Source organism: Mobula birostris, chromosome 8 (genome assembly GCF_030028105.1).
Source record: "Mobula birostris isolate sMobBir1 chromosome 8, sMobBir1.hap1, whole genome shotgun sequence".
Lineage (NCBI taxonomy): Eukaryota > Metazoa > Chordata > Chondrichthyes > Myliobatiformes > Myliobatidae > Mobula > Mobula birostris.
In genome coordinates, this window is record NC_092377.1 from 109212115 (window position 1) to 109227260 (window position 15146).

The window sequence follows — 15146 nt, forward strand, 5'->3', positions numbered from 1 at the left end:
AGGGCCTTCTGCAAGTCCAAACATACAACATCCACTACATCCCCTTTATCTATCCTGCTTGTAATCTCCTCAAAGAATTCCAACAGGTTCATCAGGCTGGACTTTCCCTGAAGGAAACCATGCTGACTTTGTATGATCTTGTCCTGTGTCACCAAGTACTCCATCACCTCATCCTTAACAATTGATTCTGACATCTTCCCAACCACTGAGGTCAGGCTAACTGGTCTATAATTTCGTTTCTGCTGCCTTACTCCTTTCTTAAAAAATGGAGTGACATTTGCAATTTTCCAGTCCTCCGACATCATGCCAAAGTCCAGTGATTTTTGAAAGATCATTTCTAATGTCATCACAATCTCTAATGCTACCTCTTTCAGAACTCTAGGGTACAGTTCATCTGGTCTGGGTGACTTATGTACCTTTAGGTCTTTCAGCTTGTTGAGCACCTTCTCTCTTGTAATAGTAACTGCACCCACTTCTCTTCCTTCACACACTACAACATCAGACATACTGCTAGTGTCTTCCACAGTGAAGAATGACATAAAATATTCACTTAGTTCATCAGCCATCTCTTTGTCCCCCGTTATTATTTCTCCTGCCTCATTTTCTAGTGATCCTATATCCACTCTCATCTCTCTTTTATTTTTAACATACTTGAAAAAACTTCTACAATCCACTTTGATATTATTTGCTAGCCTGCTTTCATATTTTGCTCTCTGTAAATTTTTTAAAACTTCCCAATTCTCTGTCTTCCCACTAATTTTTGCTTTGTTGTATGCCCTTTCTTTTGCTTTTACAATAGCTTTGACTTCCCTTGTCAGCCATAGTAGTACTATTTTACCACTTGAGTATTTCTTCAGTTTTGGAATACACATGTCCTGCACCTTCCTCATTTTTCCCAGAAACACACGCCTTTGCTGCTCTGCTGACATCCCTGCCAGCAGCTCCTTCCAATTTACTTTGGCCAACTCCTCTCCAATACCACTGTAATTTCCCTTACTCCACTGAAATGCTGCTATGTCAGACTTTACTTTCTCCTGATCAGATTTCAAGTTGAACTCAATCATATTGTGATCACTGCTTCCTAAGGGGTCTTTTACCTTAAGCTCCCTAATCGCCTTCAGTCCATTACATAACACCAATACAGTATAGCTGATCCCCTAGTAGGCTCAACGACAAACTGCTCTAAAAAGCCATCTCTTAGGTATTCAACAAACTCACTCTCTTGAGATCCATTACCAACCTGATTTTCCTAATCAACCTGCATGTTAAAATCTCCCATGACTACCATAACATTGCCCTTTTGACACACCTTTTCCATTTCCTTTTGTAACCTGTCATCCACCTCTCAGCCACTGTTGGGAGGCCTGTATATAACTGCCATCAGGGGCCTTTTACCCTTGCAGTTTCTTAACTCAACCCACAAGGATTCAACATCTTCCAATCCTATGTCACACCTTTCTACTGACTTGATGCCATTTTTTTTACCAGTAGAGCCACACCTCCCCCTCTGCCTACCCTCCTATCCCTCCAATTGGACATTTGGACATGTGTAAGGAGAATTGATTATTTTATTTAGGCATTTAATTACTAGCTTAATTAGTTTAGCACAACATGGTGAGCTGAAGGGCCTGTTCTCTGCTCTCTGTTCTATTTCTGTACCGGTGGTCGATGAGATAATGGGTCAAACCGAACAACATAAAGGATCAGGGTCAAGCCTCGACTCACCCTACTGAGGACGCATGAGGGTGAGCACGCACTCAGTTTCCCACTTCTTCCACCACACCAACCCTTCCAGAACAAAAATGTTGCCCTACTCATTTGCCCAACACAGCTCTGGAACATTCTACCAGGAATCATTTGACCACATTTGTGTTTTAGGCCACATCAATGTTTGAATGGATGCCTTTGGTGCTTGGGTGCCAAATCCATCGCTGAAACTTTCCAAGGGTTTTCCCTACCTTATCCGTTCTTCTTCCACTTTTCGCAGCCGTTCATCCCGATGAAGGACCTCCAGAACTTTGTCCCTTTCTTGATCTTTGAGAGATTTGATGTCAACTTCCACATTCATTCTGCTCTCAGACCAGTGCAGCTGACAGTCAAACTCCAAAACTAGGCGGGATTCCAGATGTAGCCACTGAGAAAGGTTATGTTGATCAGGCAGCAAGCCTCTGTGTTGACTTCCTACTGTTGTGCAGCATCACCAAGTACTGATAATGATACTGAGCTCAGCTTCAGAGTTTCTTGATCATAAATTGAAGCATCTTAACACCTTCCGACTGCCAGTTTATAAACTTACTGCTTCCTCTTTCTTTTAGCTCAAAACCTTCAACGTTGTCTCCCCTGAAAGACAGTTAGAGGAAAAATATTGAAATGTATTTATTTATTTATTGAGATACACTGTGAAGCTGGCCTTTCTGGACCTTCGAGCCACGCCACCCAGTAATCCCCTGATTTGATCCTAGCCTAATCACGGGACAATTTACAATGACCAATTATCGAACCAATCTGTAGGTCTTAGGACTGTGTGAGGAAACCCGAGTATCCGGAGGAAACCCACGCGGTCACAGGGAGAACATACAAACTCCTTACAGGTAGCAGCGGGAACCGAACCTGGTTCACCTGTACTGTAAAGCATCGTGCTAACCACAATGCTACAAAAGCACTGAATAAAGCTTCCCCTTTAAATCCAAAACGATATCTCAAACTGAATGAGTGCTGGTGTAAAATTCTGCTACATGATAATCATGCAACAACTCTAATTAGATTACAGGCAGAAAGTCACCCATCAACTGTTCCATAATAGGACTACTTCCACAGCACCTACAGTACCAAACCCTAAACCTCTGTGACCAAGGAGACGGCGCCACCTGCAGGTTCCACAGACTTCTTGATTTGCTTCTTCATCATTGCTTCTCACTGTTGCTGGATGCAAGGCCTAGAGCAACACGATGGAGTACCTTCACCAGAGGAACTGCAATAGTTCAAGCTGGCACCCTACCACGTTCTTGAGGGCAATTAGAGATGGGTAATAAACACTGGCTTTACCAGCAGCATCCAGAGCACAACACCGAGAATCAATAAAAAGGAATTCGTCTTCATAGCAACCTAATATCAATTCACCCGGAGTCCCCTCTGTCCATGTTGCCCAATAACATAAACCCAGAGTGCACTGCATGGATTTTGTTACAAGACGACTGGTGAAAGAACCACATTTGAAAATTGTCATTCATTCTTTAATTTCATTGCAACAACAGAACAAAATCCTCTGCCTTGTGCAACATTTCCGCAGATAGCGTATCTTAAGTCTATCAGATTACATTAAGATGTGCAGCAAACGACTGCTTAAAGTCACAGAAAACCAACCGGCATTGCACTGAAGACACAGGTCTCCACTCTGACTACATGGCTCATTCTACCAGGGGAAGGCATGAGGAAAATCAAATAAACACATCTCTTAGCACCCAGTGGTAGAATGGGAGTCACCTTTGGACAAAGGGAAAACTCCTAGCTACAAAGCTAGTGCCAAGATCTTAATCATGACAGATTTTGCTTTGGCAGTCTTTGGTACATACGTGGTGGAGCTAGGAACTATCAAGAGCAGAAAATCTTGGCGGGTGTTGCTTTAGACTTCTGAATACAAGTCATGATGTAGAATAGGCTATAAGTGATGTTATCACAGGGACTTAAATCTACATATAGACCTAGCAAAGACATTTTACATGAATAATGACCTGGATGGGTTCCTGAAATATAAGAGTAGGATCTCTTGTTCAGTGAATTGAGGATTCCCAACCTTTTTATGCCATGGAGCCTTCCTGTTAACCAATAGGTCCACTGACCCCAGGTTGGGAACCCCTGTACAAAACAGATTTAGATCCGGATTAGATGGGGAATGAGAAAGGACTACACAATAATATTGCTGCAAAATAGACCCCTGGTTAGAGCGACTGTAGACAATACAATTTTACATCAAGTTGGATTAAGTTTACATTAAGTTGTGAGGTAACATAGTGTTAGGCTACCGGTTGATATCGATCTGTTGATAAGATGTGTCCAAGAGCGTTAAAGTCCGAAGATCCCTGAAGGAGGTAACACAGGCAGATAAGTTGGTGAAAAAGGTAAGTGTAATGCTTGTCTTCATAACTGGGCTACAGAATAAAAGAACAAAGAACCTGTGGTACGACTTAAAAAAATACTTAACAAACTGGTCTAAAGGTTCTAAATTGGGGTAAGGCTAATTTTGATGTTATTAGATAGAAACTTGCAAAAGTTGGAGACACAGAAAAATGCAGATGCTGGATTCGGGAGCAACAAACAATCTATTGGAGGAACTCAATAAGAAGCATCTGTAGGAGGGGAGGAACTGCCAATGTTTCAGGTAACCCCTTCATGTGGACAAAAAAACGTTGAGGCAAAAAAGGGGGAAGGGAGTGGTGAGATGGGAGTCCTATGGTGATCGGTGCATTGAGGAGGGGTGTAGGATGACAGGTAGTTACAAGTATGAGAGGAGGCAGCGGTGGAGTTGGGAGAAAGTGGCAAGTAGGCTGCAGTCGGTGGTCTTAATGTGACCTTCTCTGGTGAGACCAAGCAAGACTAGGAGATCACTTGGCAAAACACTTTTGCTCAGTCCACAATGGCCGTCTGGAGCTCCTATTTGTAGGCCATTTCAACTGCCCTCCCCATTCCTACTGTGACCTGCCTATCCTTGGCCGTCTCTACTGCCAGGATGTGGCCCACACTAACTGAAGCCACAACATCTTATATTCTGTCTAGGTGGTCTACAACCCCATGGCATGGACACTGAATTTCCTAATTTAAGGCAACCCCCCCCCCCCCATTTCCAGTTTGTTGTTTCTCCCCTTTCTTCCCCTCCCCCCTCTCTCCACTTCTCTTCTTCTCTTCTGATCTTTCTATTTTTCTCTCCTTTCTCTTAGTTCCACCCCTCTTGCCCCTCCCACCCATCTTCATGCCCCTCCCCTTCCTGGCTCCATCCACCCACTGCACACACGCAACTCACATAAAGGCTTCTCCCCTCCCACCTGTCTACTCCTTGTTCTGACTGTTGTTCAAATGCTTTCCAATCTCAGAGCTCAGCCCTGTAATGCTTCCTGCTCATCTCCCTTCAGCGGCTGTCTCCACTTTCACACTCACCTTCCCACACCTTTCTCCATCATTATTATGTAATGAGCTCTTCGGGCCTGTGCGTGGCACCGGAGAGTATTGGGCGTGGGCTTTTCAGAGAACCTGAAATGGTCAATTGTTGTTTAATAAGAGACATTAATCATTTAACGTTCCTTGTGCTTTTCTCAAGCGAATTACTCTTCCTAATGCGGTCTCCTGGTGCTTCCTGTTTAAGCTTATTAAATTTATTTTGATAGGCTCAGGGATTCTGTGTTACTGGTATTATTTAAGTAGATGCCTGATTAGCACTAATTGCGGGGTCCTAGTTTTGAAATTATGAGAGGCATAGATAGAGTAGTCAGAGAGTATCCTTTCCCCAGAGTAGAAGCGTCTAATACCAGAAGGCATGCATTGAAAGTGAGAGGGGCCAGGTTCAAAGGGGATGTCTTTTTTTACTCAGATGCCTGGAATGCTCTTCTTAGTATGCTGGTAGAGGCAAATACATTAGAGGCTTCTAAAAGATGTTGAGATAGGCACATGAAATGAGGAAGATGGAGGGAAATGGACATTGTGTAGGTAGGAAGAATTTTTTTGGGGGGGTGGGGAGGGTTGATTTACTTTTTAGCTGGTTTGGTGCTGTGAGCTGACGGGCCTGAACCTGTACTGCACTGTTCTAAGTTCAATGAGAAGAGCACGGGACCATGGGCCATAAGGTAATTAATGGGAAGGCCTTGGGGATAGGCCACATTATAACATAAGAGGCACCGGATGTCTTAAAACAAATGAAGGTAAGTATATCTCTGGAGCCTAACCATTAATATCCAAGGACAACTATGGGAAACAAGAAGAGATTGCTGGAGCCTTGGCTGAGATATTTGCAACAGCACCACGAGTGAAGTGCCAGAAGACAATGGTGATTAACGTGGTGCCTTTATTTAAGGACAGCAAAGAAAAACCTGATACATATAGACCAGCAGGTCTAACATCTGTGGTAAGTAAGTTACCAGAAGGGATTCTGAAGGATCAAATATACGAGCATTTTGGAAAGACAGGGGCTGATGAGGGGTAGTCAGCACAGGTTTGTGCATAGACGATCGTGTCTCATGAATTTGATTGAGTTTTTTTTGTAGAGGTAGCCAAGGTGGTTGATAAGGGCAGAGGAGAAGTAGTAGTTTATATGGACTTCAGTAAGACCTTTCATGAGGGTCTGCATGATAGGCTGCTCTGGAAAGTTAAGATTGCATGGGATCCAAGGAAAGCTAATTGGTACAAATTTGGCTTGATGGTAGGAAGCAGAGAGTGACAGTGGAAGGCTGTTTTTTGGAGTCGAAGCCCGTAACTTGTGGTGTTCCATAGGGGTTAATGCTAGGCCCGTATCATTTGACATCAATATCAATAGCTTTGATGAGAATGCTCACGGCATGCTTATCAAGTCTGCAGATGACGCAAAAATGTATAGCGTTCTTGACGGTGAAGAAGGTAATCAGGATTTACAAACAGATCCCAATCAGTGGGCTGAGGGGTGGCAGATTCAGATAAGTGCAGGATGTTGCACTTTGGGAAAATAAATGCGGGTAATTTATCTTCATTTCACAGTGAACAGTAGGGCTCTAGCTGTTGCAGAACAGAAGGATCTACAGTAGCTGAACAAGTACATGGTTCCTTGAAAGTGATGTTGCAAGGAGACAGAGTGGTGATGAAGGCTCTTGGCTTGCAGGGAGCTGAGCCTTGAAGGTGGGATGTTAGAATGTAGTTGTACACGACGTTGGTGAGACAGCGTTGCAATATGGTGTTTAGTTTTAGTCACCCTGCTGTGAGGAGGGTGCTATCAGGCTGGAAAGAGTGCCGTGGCAACTTACACAGATGTTGCAGAGACTCAGGGGAGAGGTTGAGCAGGTTGGGAGTTTTATCATTAGAGCATGTAATGATCTTATAGAGGTGTATAAAATTATGAGGAGAATAGCTAGGATCAGTGTGCAGAGTCTTTTTCACAGGATTGAGGAATCAGGAACTAGAGGGTGTAGGCTGAAGGTGAGAGAGAAGAGATTTAAGAGAAACCCAGAGGGTGGTCGGTATATGGAACGAGCTGCAGAGGAGGGGGTTGAGGCAAGTACATTAACAATATTTAAAGGTGCCTTGATAGGTACATGGGTAGGAAAAGTTTAGAGCAGCAGTTCCCAGCCTGGGGTCCACAGATCCCTCAGTTAATGGTAAGGATCCAGGGCATACAAAAAGTTGGAACCCTGGTTTAGAGGGATATGTGGGCGAATGTGGGTGAATAGGATAAGCTTTGACAAATATTGATCAGCATAGAGCAGAAGGCCTAGCTCCATGCTCTGTAATGATGATTCCATAAATATATTCACCACTGAGTGAGGCTGTAAAGCATGAGGCAAGAACTTTTGGAAAAGGCTTTTCACAAGTACAAGTGCAAATCTCCAAAAAACACAAGAAATTACATCAGAAACACCATAAATCCAACAGTCTCACTGATTTAACTGTGAGACGTTTGACAAAATCTATACACCACAGATCATTGGTAGGAAGCTTCTACCCAGTTATTTTTGCATATTCAAGATCGACTTAAATCAAACACGTACTTGTGGCAACAAGCTGCCTGCAGGAACGTATCACAAACAACTTGGATCTAATCATTACTCAGTCACTATGACTTTGTGTTATTCTTGTAATTAAGTTAATGGGACATAATTCCTTCCAAGATGGTGGGAGGTAGTGGGAAGCACTGTAGAGAAGGACACAACATTTATGGCATCTCCACAACTGTTACTTAAAAAAGCCATTGTGTGACTATGTCAATAAACTAAAATTGAAAATCAGATGACCGCTGGATCTATAGGTCTTTCCAAACAATGGACAGTGATGAGGAATTAGTGACAGAGAAGAAGGCAAAAACATCTGTTTCTATTCTTAGATGGCCCATCAGGGCAGAATCTGCATTCAGATGGCACCTGGTGGAGTGGATTGTGAGGTGCTGCTCTTCACCTGGCGAGAGTGGTGGAAAGGCTGGATAACATAGTTTGCAGTGAATGGAGTCAAGGAAACCATGTCACCGTTCCTTCCATCAGCTGTTCTCCATGCTTAGTTCCTTGTGTGCTTGGTCTGCAGATGGTCTGGACAGCTTTGAACCATGGCCATTAACAAATGGTTGGATGCCTTGCCCCTTCCACCCACTGTCTGTTCTTTAGATCAGGGTTTTTCTGCTTAATCTTAGAATTTAGTACTGTTTCATTCCATGGCAGTGTGGTTGAGCTCTTGGTCTAAGAACACCTTGTATTTCTGCTGTAATAGTTCTTAAACCTTCTCCATAAACCAATCCAGATTCTTTTTGGCAAAGAAGACAAAAATGTTTTCATAGGTGCTAATCCCGGTGGGCCAGGGCAGCCCAACAACCCCAGGCACTCTGTAACTACTATTCTTTTTGTGATGACCTCAGGGTGAAGTGATTCACTTTGGAAGGTTGAATTTTAAGGCAGAATGCAGGATTGTTAACGGTGTGGAGGAACTGAGGATTTTTAGTGTCTGGGTCCATAGGATCCCTCAATGTGGCACTGCAAGTGAATAGAGTGGAGAAGAAGATGTCTTGTGTGTTGACCTTTATTAGTCAGGGGATTGAGTTGAAGAGCTGCAAGGTAATGTTGCAACTCTATAAACTCTAGTTAGACAACATTTGGAATATTGTGTTCCATTCTGGTTGCCTCTGTATAGGAAGGATGTAGAAACTTTAGAGAGGGTTTAGAGGAGATTCACCATGTTGCTCCCTGGATTAGACCATAAGACACAGGAGCAGAATTAGGCCATCTGGCCCATCAGGTCTGCTCCACCATTCAATCATGGCTGATCTTTTTTTTTAAATCTCCTCCTCCACCCCAGTTCCCGGCCTCTTCCCTGTAACCTTTGATGCCATGTCCAATCAAGAACCTATCAATCTCTGCCTTAAATACACCCAACGACCTGGCCTCCACAGCTGTATGTGGCAACAAATTCTACAAGTTCACCACACTCTGACTAAAGAAATTTCTCCACAGTTCTGTTTTGAAAGGGCATCCCTCTATCCAAAGGCTGTGCAGTCTTGTCCCAGACTCTCCCACCATGGGAAACATCCTTACCACATCTACTCTGTCTAGACCTTTTAATATTCGAAAGCTTTCAATGAGATCCCCTTCATCCTTCTGAATTCCAGCGTGTACAGATGCAGAGCCATCAAACGTTCCACGTATGATAATCCTTTCATTCCTGGAATCATCCTTGTGAACCCCCTCTGGATCCTCTCGGATGCCAGCACATCTTTTCTAAGATGAGGGGCCCAAAACTGTTCACAATACTCAAGGTTAGGCCTCCCAGTGCCTTATAAAGCCTCAGCATCACAGCCCTGCTCTTGTATTCTAGACCTCTTGAAATGAAGGCTAACATGGTATTTGCCTTCCTCACCTCCGACTCAACCTGCAAGTTAACCTTTAGGGTGTTCTGCACAAATCTCCCAAGTCCCTTTACATCTCAGATTTTTGGGTTTTCTCCCCATTTAGAAAATAGTCTGCACATTTATTACTACGACCAAAGTGCATGACCATACATTTTCCAACATTGTATTTCATTTGCCACTTTCTTGCCCATTTTCCTAATCTGTAAGTCCTTCTGCATCCTACCTGTTTCCTCAACGCTATCTGTCCTTCCACCAATCTTCATATCATCTGCAAACCTAGCAACAAAGCCTTCTATTCCATCATCTAAATACCTTATATACAGCATAAAAAAAGTGGTCCCAACACCGACCCCTGCTGAACACCACTAGTCACTGGCAGCCAACCAGAAAAGGATCCTTTTAATCCCACTCACTGCCTCCTACCAATCAGCCAATGCTCTAACCATGTTAGTAACTTTCCTGTAATACCATGGGCTCTTAACATAGTAAGCACCTTGTGAGGCACCTTGTCAAGGGCCTTCTGAAAGTCCAAACATACAACATCTACTGCATCCCCTTTATCTATTTTACTTGTAATCTCCTCAAAGAATTCCAACAAGTTCATCAGGCAAGATTTTCCATGAAGGAAACCGTGTTGACTTTGTACTATCATGTCCTGAGTCTCCAAGTACTCCATCACCTCATCCTTAACAATTGACTCTAACATCTTCCCAACCACTGAGGTCAGGCTAACTGGTCTATAATTTTGTTTCTGCTTCCTGCCTCCTTTCTTAAAGAGTGGAGTGACATTTGCAATTTTCCAGTCCTCTGGCACCATGACAGAGTCCAATAATTTTTGAAAGATCATTTCTAATGCCACCACAATCTCTAACCTACCTCTTTCAGAACCCTAGGGTGCAGTTCCTCTGGTCTGGGTGACTTATGTATCTTTTGGTCTTTTAGCTTTTTGAACACCTTCTCTCTTGTAATAGTAACTGCACCCACTTCTCTTCCTTCACACACAACATCATCAGGCATACTGCTAGTCTTGCACAGTGAAGACTGACGCAAAACACTCAATTAGTTCATCAGCCGTCTCCTTGTCCCCCGTTATTATTTCTCCTGCCTCATTTTCTAGCAGTCCTATGTCCATTCTCATTTCTCTTTTATTTTTAACTTACTTGAAAAAACTTTTACTATCCACTTTGATATTATTTGTTAACTTGCTTTCGTATTTCATCCTTTCCATTCTAATGATTTTTTAGTTGCTCTGTAGGCTTTTAAAACCTTTGCAATCCTCTCTATTCCCACTAATTTTTGCTTTGTTTTATGCTCTTTCTTTTGGTTTTACAATAGTTTTGACTTCCCTTGTCAGCCACGGTTGTACATTTATTGTGATCACTTGATTAGAGAGCATGTCTTGTAAGGATAGGTCAGGAGATTCAGGACTTCTCTCTTTGGAGCGAAGACTGATGAAAGGCAACTTGATGGAGGTGTATAAGATAATGAGGCATAGAGAGGTCAACCAGATAGTTCCCTCCAGGCAGAAATGGCTGATATAAGGGGACATGACTTTAAGGTGTTTGGTGAAAAGTATAGGAGATAGGGTTTTTACTGTACACAGAAAGGGATCGGTGCGTGAAACAAGCTGCCAGGAGTGATGGTAGAGATAGATACATTATTGATATTTAAGAGACTCTTAGAAAGGCACATGGAAGTTAGAAAGATGGGGGCTATACTCTTGTACTCTACCTTTAAGGTCAACCTCAAGTAGTATCACTTCACACTTTTATGGATTGAACTCCACCTGCCACTTCTCAGTATAAACAACTGGCATCCATTTGTAACCTCTGACAACTTTCCACAATATCCACTATGCCAGCAACCTTCATGTCATCTGTAAACTTGCTAACCCTTCCAATTCCTCATCCAAGTCATTTATAAAATTCACAAAGAACAGGGGTCCCAGAACAGAATACAGCAGAACACCAACAGGTCCCAGCAGTGTACACTCGGTCTATTACCAGCCTCTGCCTTCCGTGGACAAGCAAATTCTGAATCCTTGCAGCCTGGTTTCCCTGGATCTCAATTCTCCTGATTTCCTGAATGCACATCTCATGGGCAACCTTTCTGAACGTCTTACTTAAATCCATGAACTGCTCTACCTTCATCAATTTGTTTTGCCCTTTCCTTGAAAAGGTTAATCAGGTTTGTGAGGCTTGACCTGCCCCTAACAAAGCTATGCTGACTATCCCAAGTCACACTAACATTCTCCATGTGCTCACAAGTGCTGTCATTAACAGCCCTCTATATGCAATGAGCCCTGCGGGCGTCTGCAGCTTGCCGTTGAGTGTTGGACTTCCAGGTTTCTCAGACACCCGTACTTACTAATTGCTGTCTTAACAAGAATCACTAAGCCCTTTACTTTCTGATTAATCTCAGTTAGAAACCATAGAAACCATAGAAAAACTACAGCACAGAAACAGGCCTTTTGGCCCTTCTGGCTGTGCCGAACCATTTTCTGCCTAGTCCCACTGACCTGCACACGGACCATATCCTTCCGTACACCTCCCATCCATGTATCTGTCCAATTTATTCTTAAATGTTAAAAAAGAACCCGCATTTACCACCTCATCTGACAGCTCATTCCATACTCCCACTACTCTCTGTGTGAAGAAGCCCCCCCCAATGTTCCCTTTAAACTTTTCCCCCCTCACCCTTAACCCATGTCCTCTGGTTTTTTTCTCCCCTTGCCTCAGTGGAAAAAGCCTGCTTGCATTCACTCTATCTATACCCATCATAATTTTATATACCTCTATCAAATCTCCCCTCATTCTTCTACGCTCCAGGGAATAAAGTCCTAACCTATTCAATCTTTCTCTGTAACTGAGTTTCTCAAGTCCCGGCAACATCCTTGTAAACCTTCTCTGCACTCTTTCAACCTTATTTATATCCTTCCTGTAATTTGGTGACCAAAACTGAACTCAATACTCCAGATTCGGTCTCACCAATGCCTTATACAACCTCATCATAACATTCCAGCTCTTATACTCAATACTTTGATTAATAAAGGCCAATGTACCAAAAGCTCTCTTTACGACCCTATCTACCTGTGACGACACTTTTAGGGAATTTTGTTTCTGTATTCCCAGATCCCTCTGTTCTACTGCACTCCTCAGTGCCTTACCATTTACCCTGTATGTTCTATCTTGGTTTGTCCTTCCAACCTGCAATACCTCACACTTGTCTGTATTAAACTCCATCTGTCATTTTTCAGCCCATTTTTCCAGCTGGTCCAAGTCCCTCTGCAGGCTCTGAAAACCTTCCTCACTGTCTACTACACCTCCAATCTCTGTATCAGCAGCAAATTTGCTGATCCAATTTACCACATTATCATCCAGATCATTGATATAGATGACAAATAACAATGGACCCAGCACTGATCCCTGTGGCACACCACTAGTCACAGGCCTCCACTCAGAGAAGCAATTCTCTACCACCACTCTTTGGCTTCTACCATCGAGCCAATGTCTAATCCAATTTACCACCTCTCCATGTATACCTAGCGACTGAATTTTCCTAACTAACCTCCCATGCGGGACCTTGTCAAAGGCCTTACTGAAGTCCATGTAGGCAATATCCACTGCCTTCCCTTCATCCACTTTCCTGGTAACCTCCTCGAAAAACTCCAATAGGTTGGTCAAACATGACCTACCACGCACAAAGCCATGTTGACTCTCCCTAATAAGTCCCTGTCTATCCAAATGCTTGTAGATTCTGTCTCTTAGTACTCCCTCCAATAACTTACCTACTACCGACGTTAAACTTACTGGCCTATAATTTCCCGGATTACTTTTCGATCCTTTTTTAAACAACGGAACAACATGAGCCACTCTCCAATCCTCCGGCACCTCACCTTTAGACAGCGACATTTTAAATATTTCTGCCAGGGCCCCTGCAATTTCAACACTAGTCTCCTTCAAGGTCCGAGGGAACACCCTGTCAGGTCCCGGGGATTTATCCACTTTAATTTTCCTCAAGACAACAAGCACCTCCTCCTTTTCAATATGTACATTTTCCATGATCTCACTACTTGTTTCCCTTAACTCCATAGACTTCATGCCACTTTCCTTAGTAAATACAGATGCAAAAAACCTATTTAAGATCTCCCCCATTTCCTTTGGTTCCGCACATAGCCGACCACCCTGATCTTCAAGAGGACCAATTTTATCCCTTACAATCCTTTTGCTCTTAATATACCTGTAAAAGCTCTTTGGATTATCCTTCACTTTGACTGCCAAGGCAACCTCATGTCTTCTTTTAGCCCCCCTGATTTCCTTCTTAAGTATTTTCTTGCACTTCTTATACTCCTCAAGCACCTTATTTACTCCCTGTTTCCTATACATGTCATACAACTCTCTCTTCTTCTTTATCAGAGTTGCAATATCCCTTGAGAACCAAGGTTCTTTATTCCTATTCACTTTGCCTTTAACCCTGACAGGAACATACAAACTCTGCACTCTCAAAATTTCCCCTTTGAAGGCTTCCCACCTACCGATCACATCTTTGCCGGAGAACAACCTGTCCCAATCCACGCTTTTTAGATCCTTTCTCATTTCTTCAAATTTGGCCTTCTTCCAGTTCAGAACCTCAACCCTAGGACCAGATCTATCCTTGTCCATGATCAAATTGAAACTAATGGTGTTATGATCACTGGAACCAAAGTGCTCCCCTACACAGACTTCCGTCACTTGTCCTAACTCGTTTCCTAACAGGAGATCCAATATTGCATCCCCTCTAGTTGGTCCCTCTATATATTGATTTAGAAATCTTTCCTGAACACATTTTACATACTCTAAACCGTCTAGACCCCTAACAGTATGGGAGTCCCAATCAATATATGGAAAATTAAAATCCCCTACCACCACAACTTTATGTTTCCTGCAATTGCCTGCTATCTCTCTGCAGATTTGCTCTTCCAAGTCTCGTTGACTATTGGGTGGTCTGTAATACAATCCCACTAATGTGGCCATACCTTTCCTGTTTCTCAGCTCCACCCACAAGGACTCAGCAGATAAGCCCTCTAATCTGTCCTGCCTGAGCACTGCTGTAATATCTTCCCTAACAAGCAATGCTACTCCCCCACCTTTCATTCCTCTGCCTTGATCACATCTGAAACATCGGAACCCTGGAATATTAAGCAGCCAGTCCTGCCCCTCCTGTAGCCAAATTTCACTAATTTCTATAACGTCATAATTCCATATGTCAATCCACGCCCTCAACTCATCCGCCTTCCCCGCAATACTCCTAGCATTGAAATATATACACCCCAGAAGATTTTTACCACCACTCACAACCTTTCTATCAGCGGATTTGCTTGAACTTTTAACATCATTTATTTTCACCCCAGCCACACTGTCAGCTCTGGCACTCTGGTTCCCATCCCCCTACAAATCTAGTTTAAAGCCTCCCCAATGCACTAACAGACCTCACTGAAAGGATATTGGTCCCCCTGTAGTTCAAGTGTAACCCGTCTCTCTTGTACAGGTCCCACCTGCCCCAGAAGAGGTCCCAATGATCCTGAAATCTGAAACCCTGCCCCCTA

The 15146-nt window shown here is 43.2% G+C and overlaps 1 protein-coding gene across 7 annotated transcripts in view; it reads right to left on the reverse strand.

Moving 5' to 3' along the window:
* The window catches only part of sytl3 (synaptotagmin-like 3), a 109323-nt gene that overhangs the window by 68144 nt on the left and 26033 nt on the right, over nucleotides 1-15146 (reverse strand). For all 7 annotated transcript variants that reach the window (XM_072265934.1, XM_072265937.1, XM_072265938.1 and 4 more), the window contains exon 2: nucleotides 1959-2340. In XM_072265934.1, the coding sequence (XP_072122035.1) occupies nucleotides 1959-2068 (110 nt within the window). In that variant the 5' untranslated portion in view covers nucleotides 2069-2340. The remainder of the gene's footprint in view (nucleotides 1-1958; nucleotides 2341-15146) is intronic.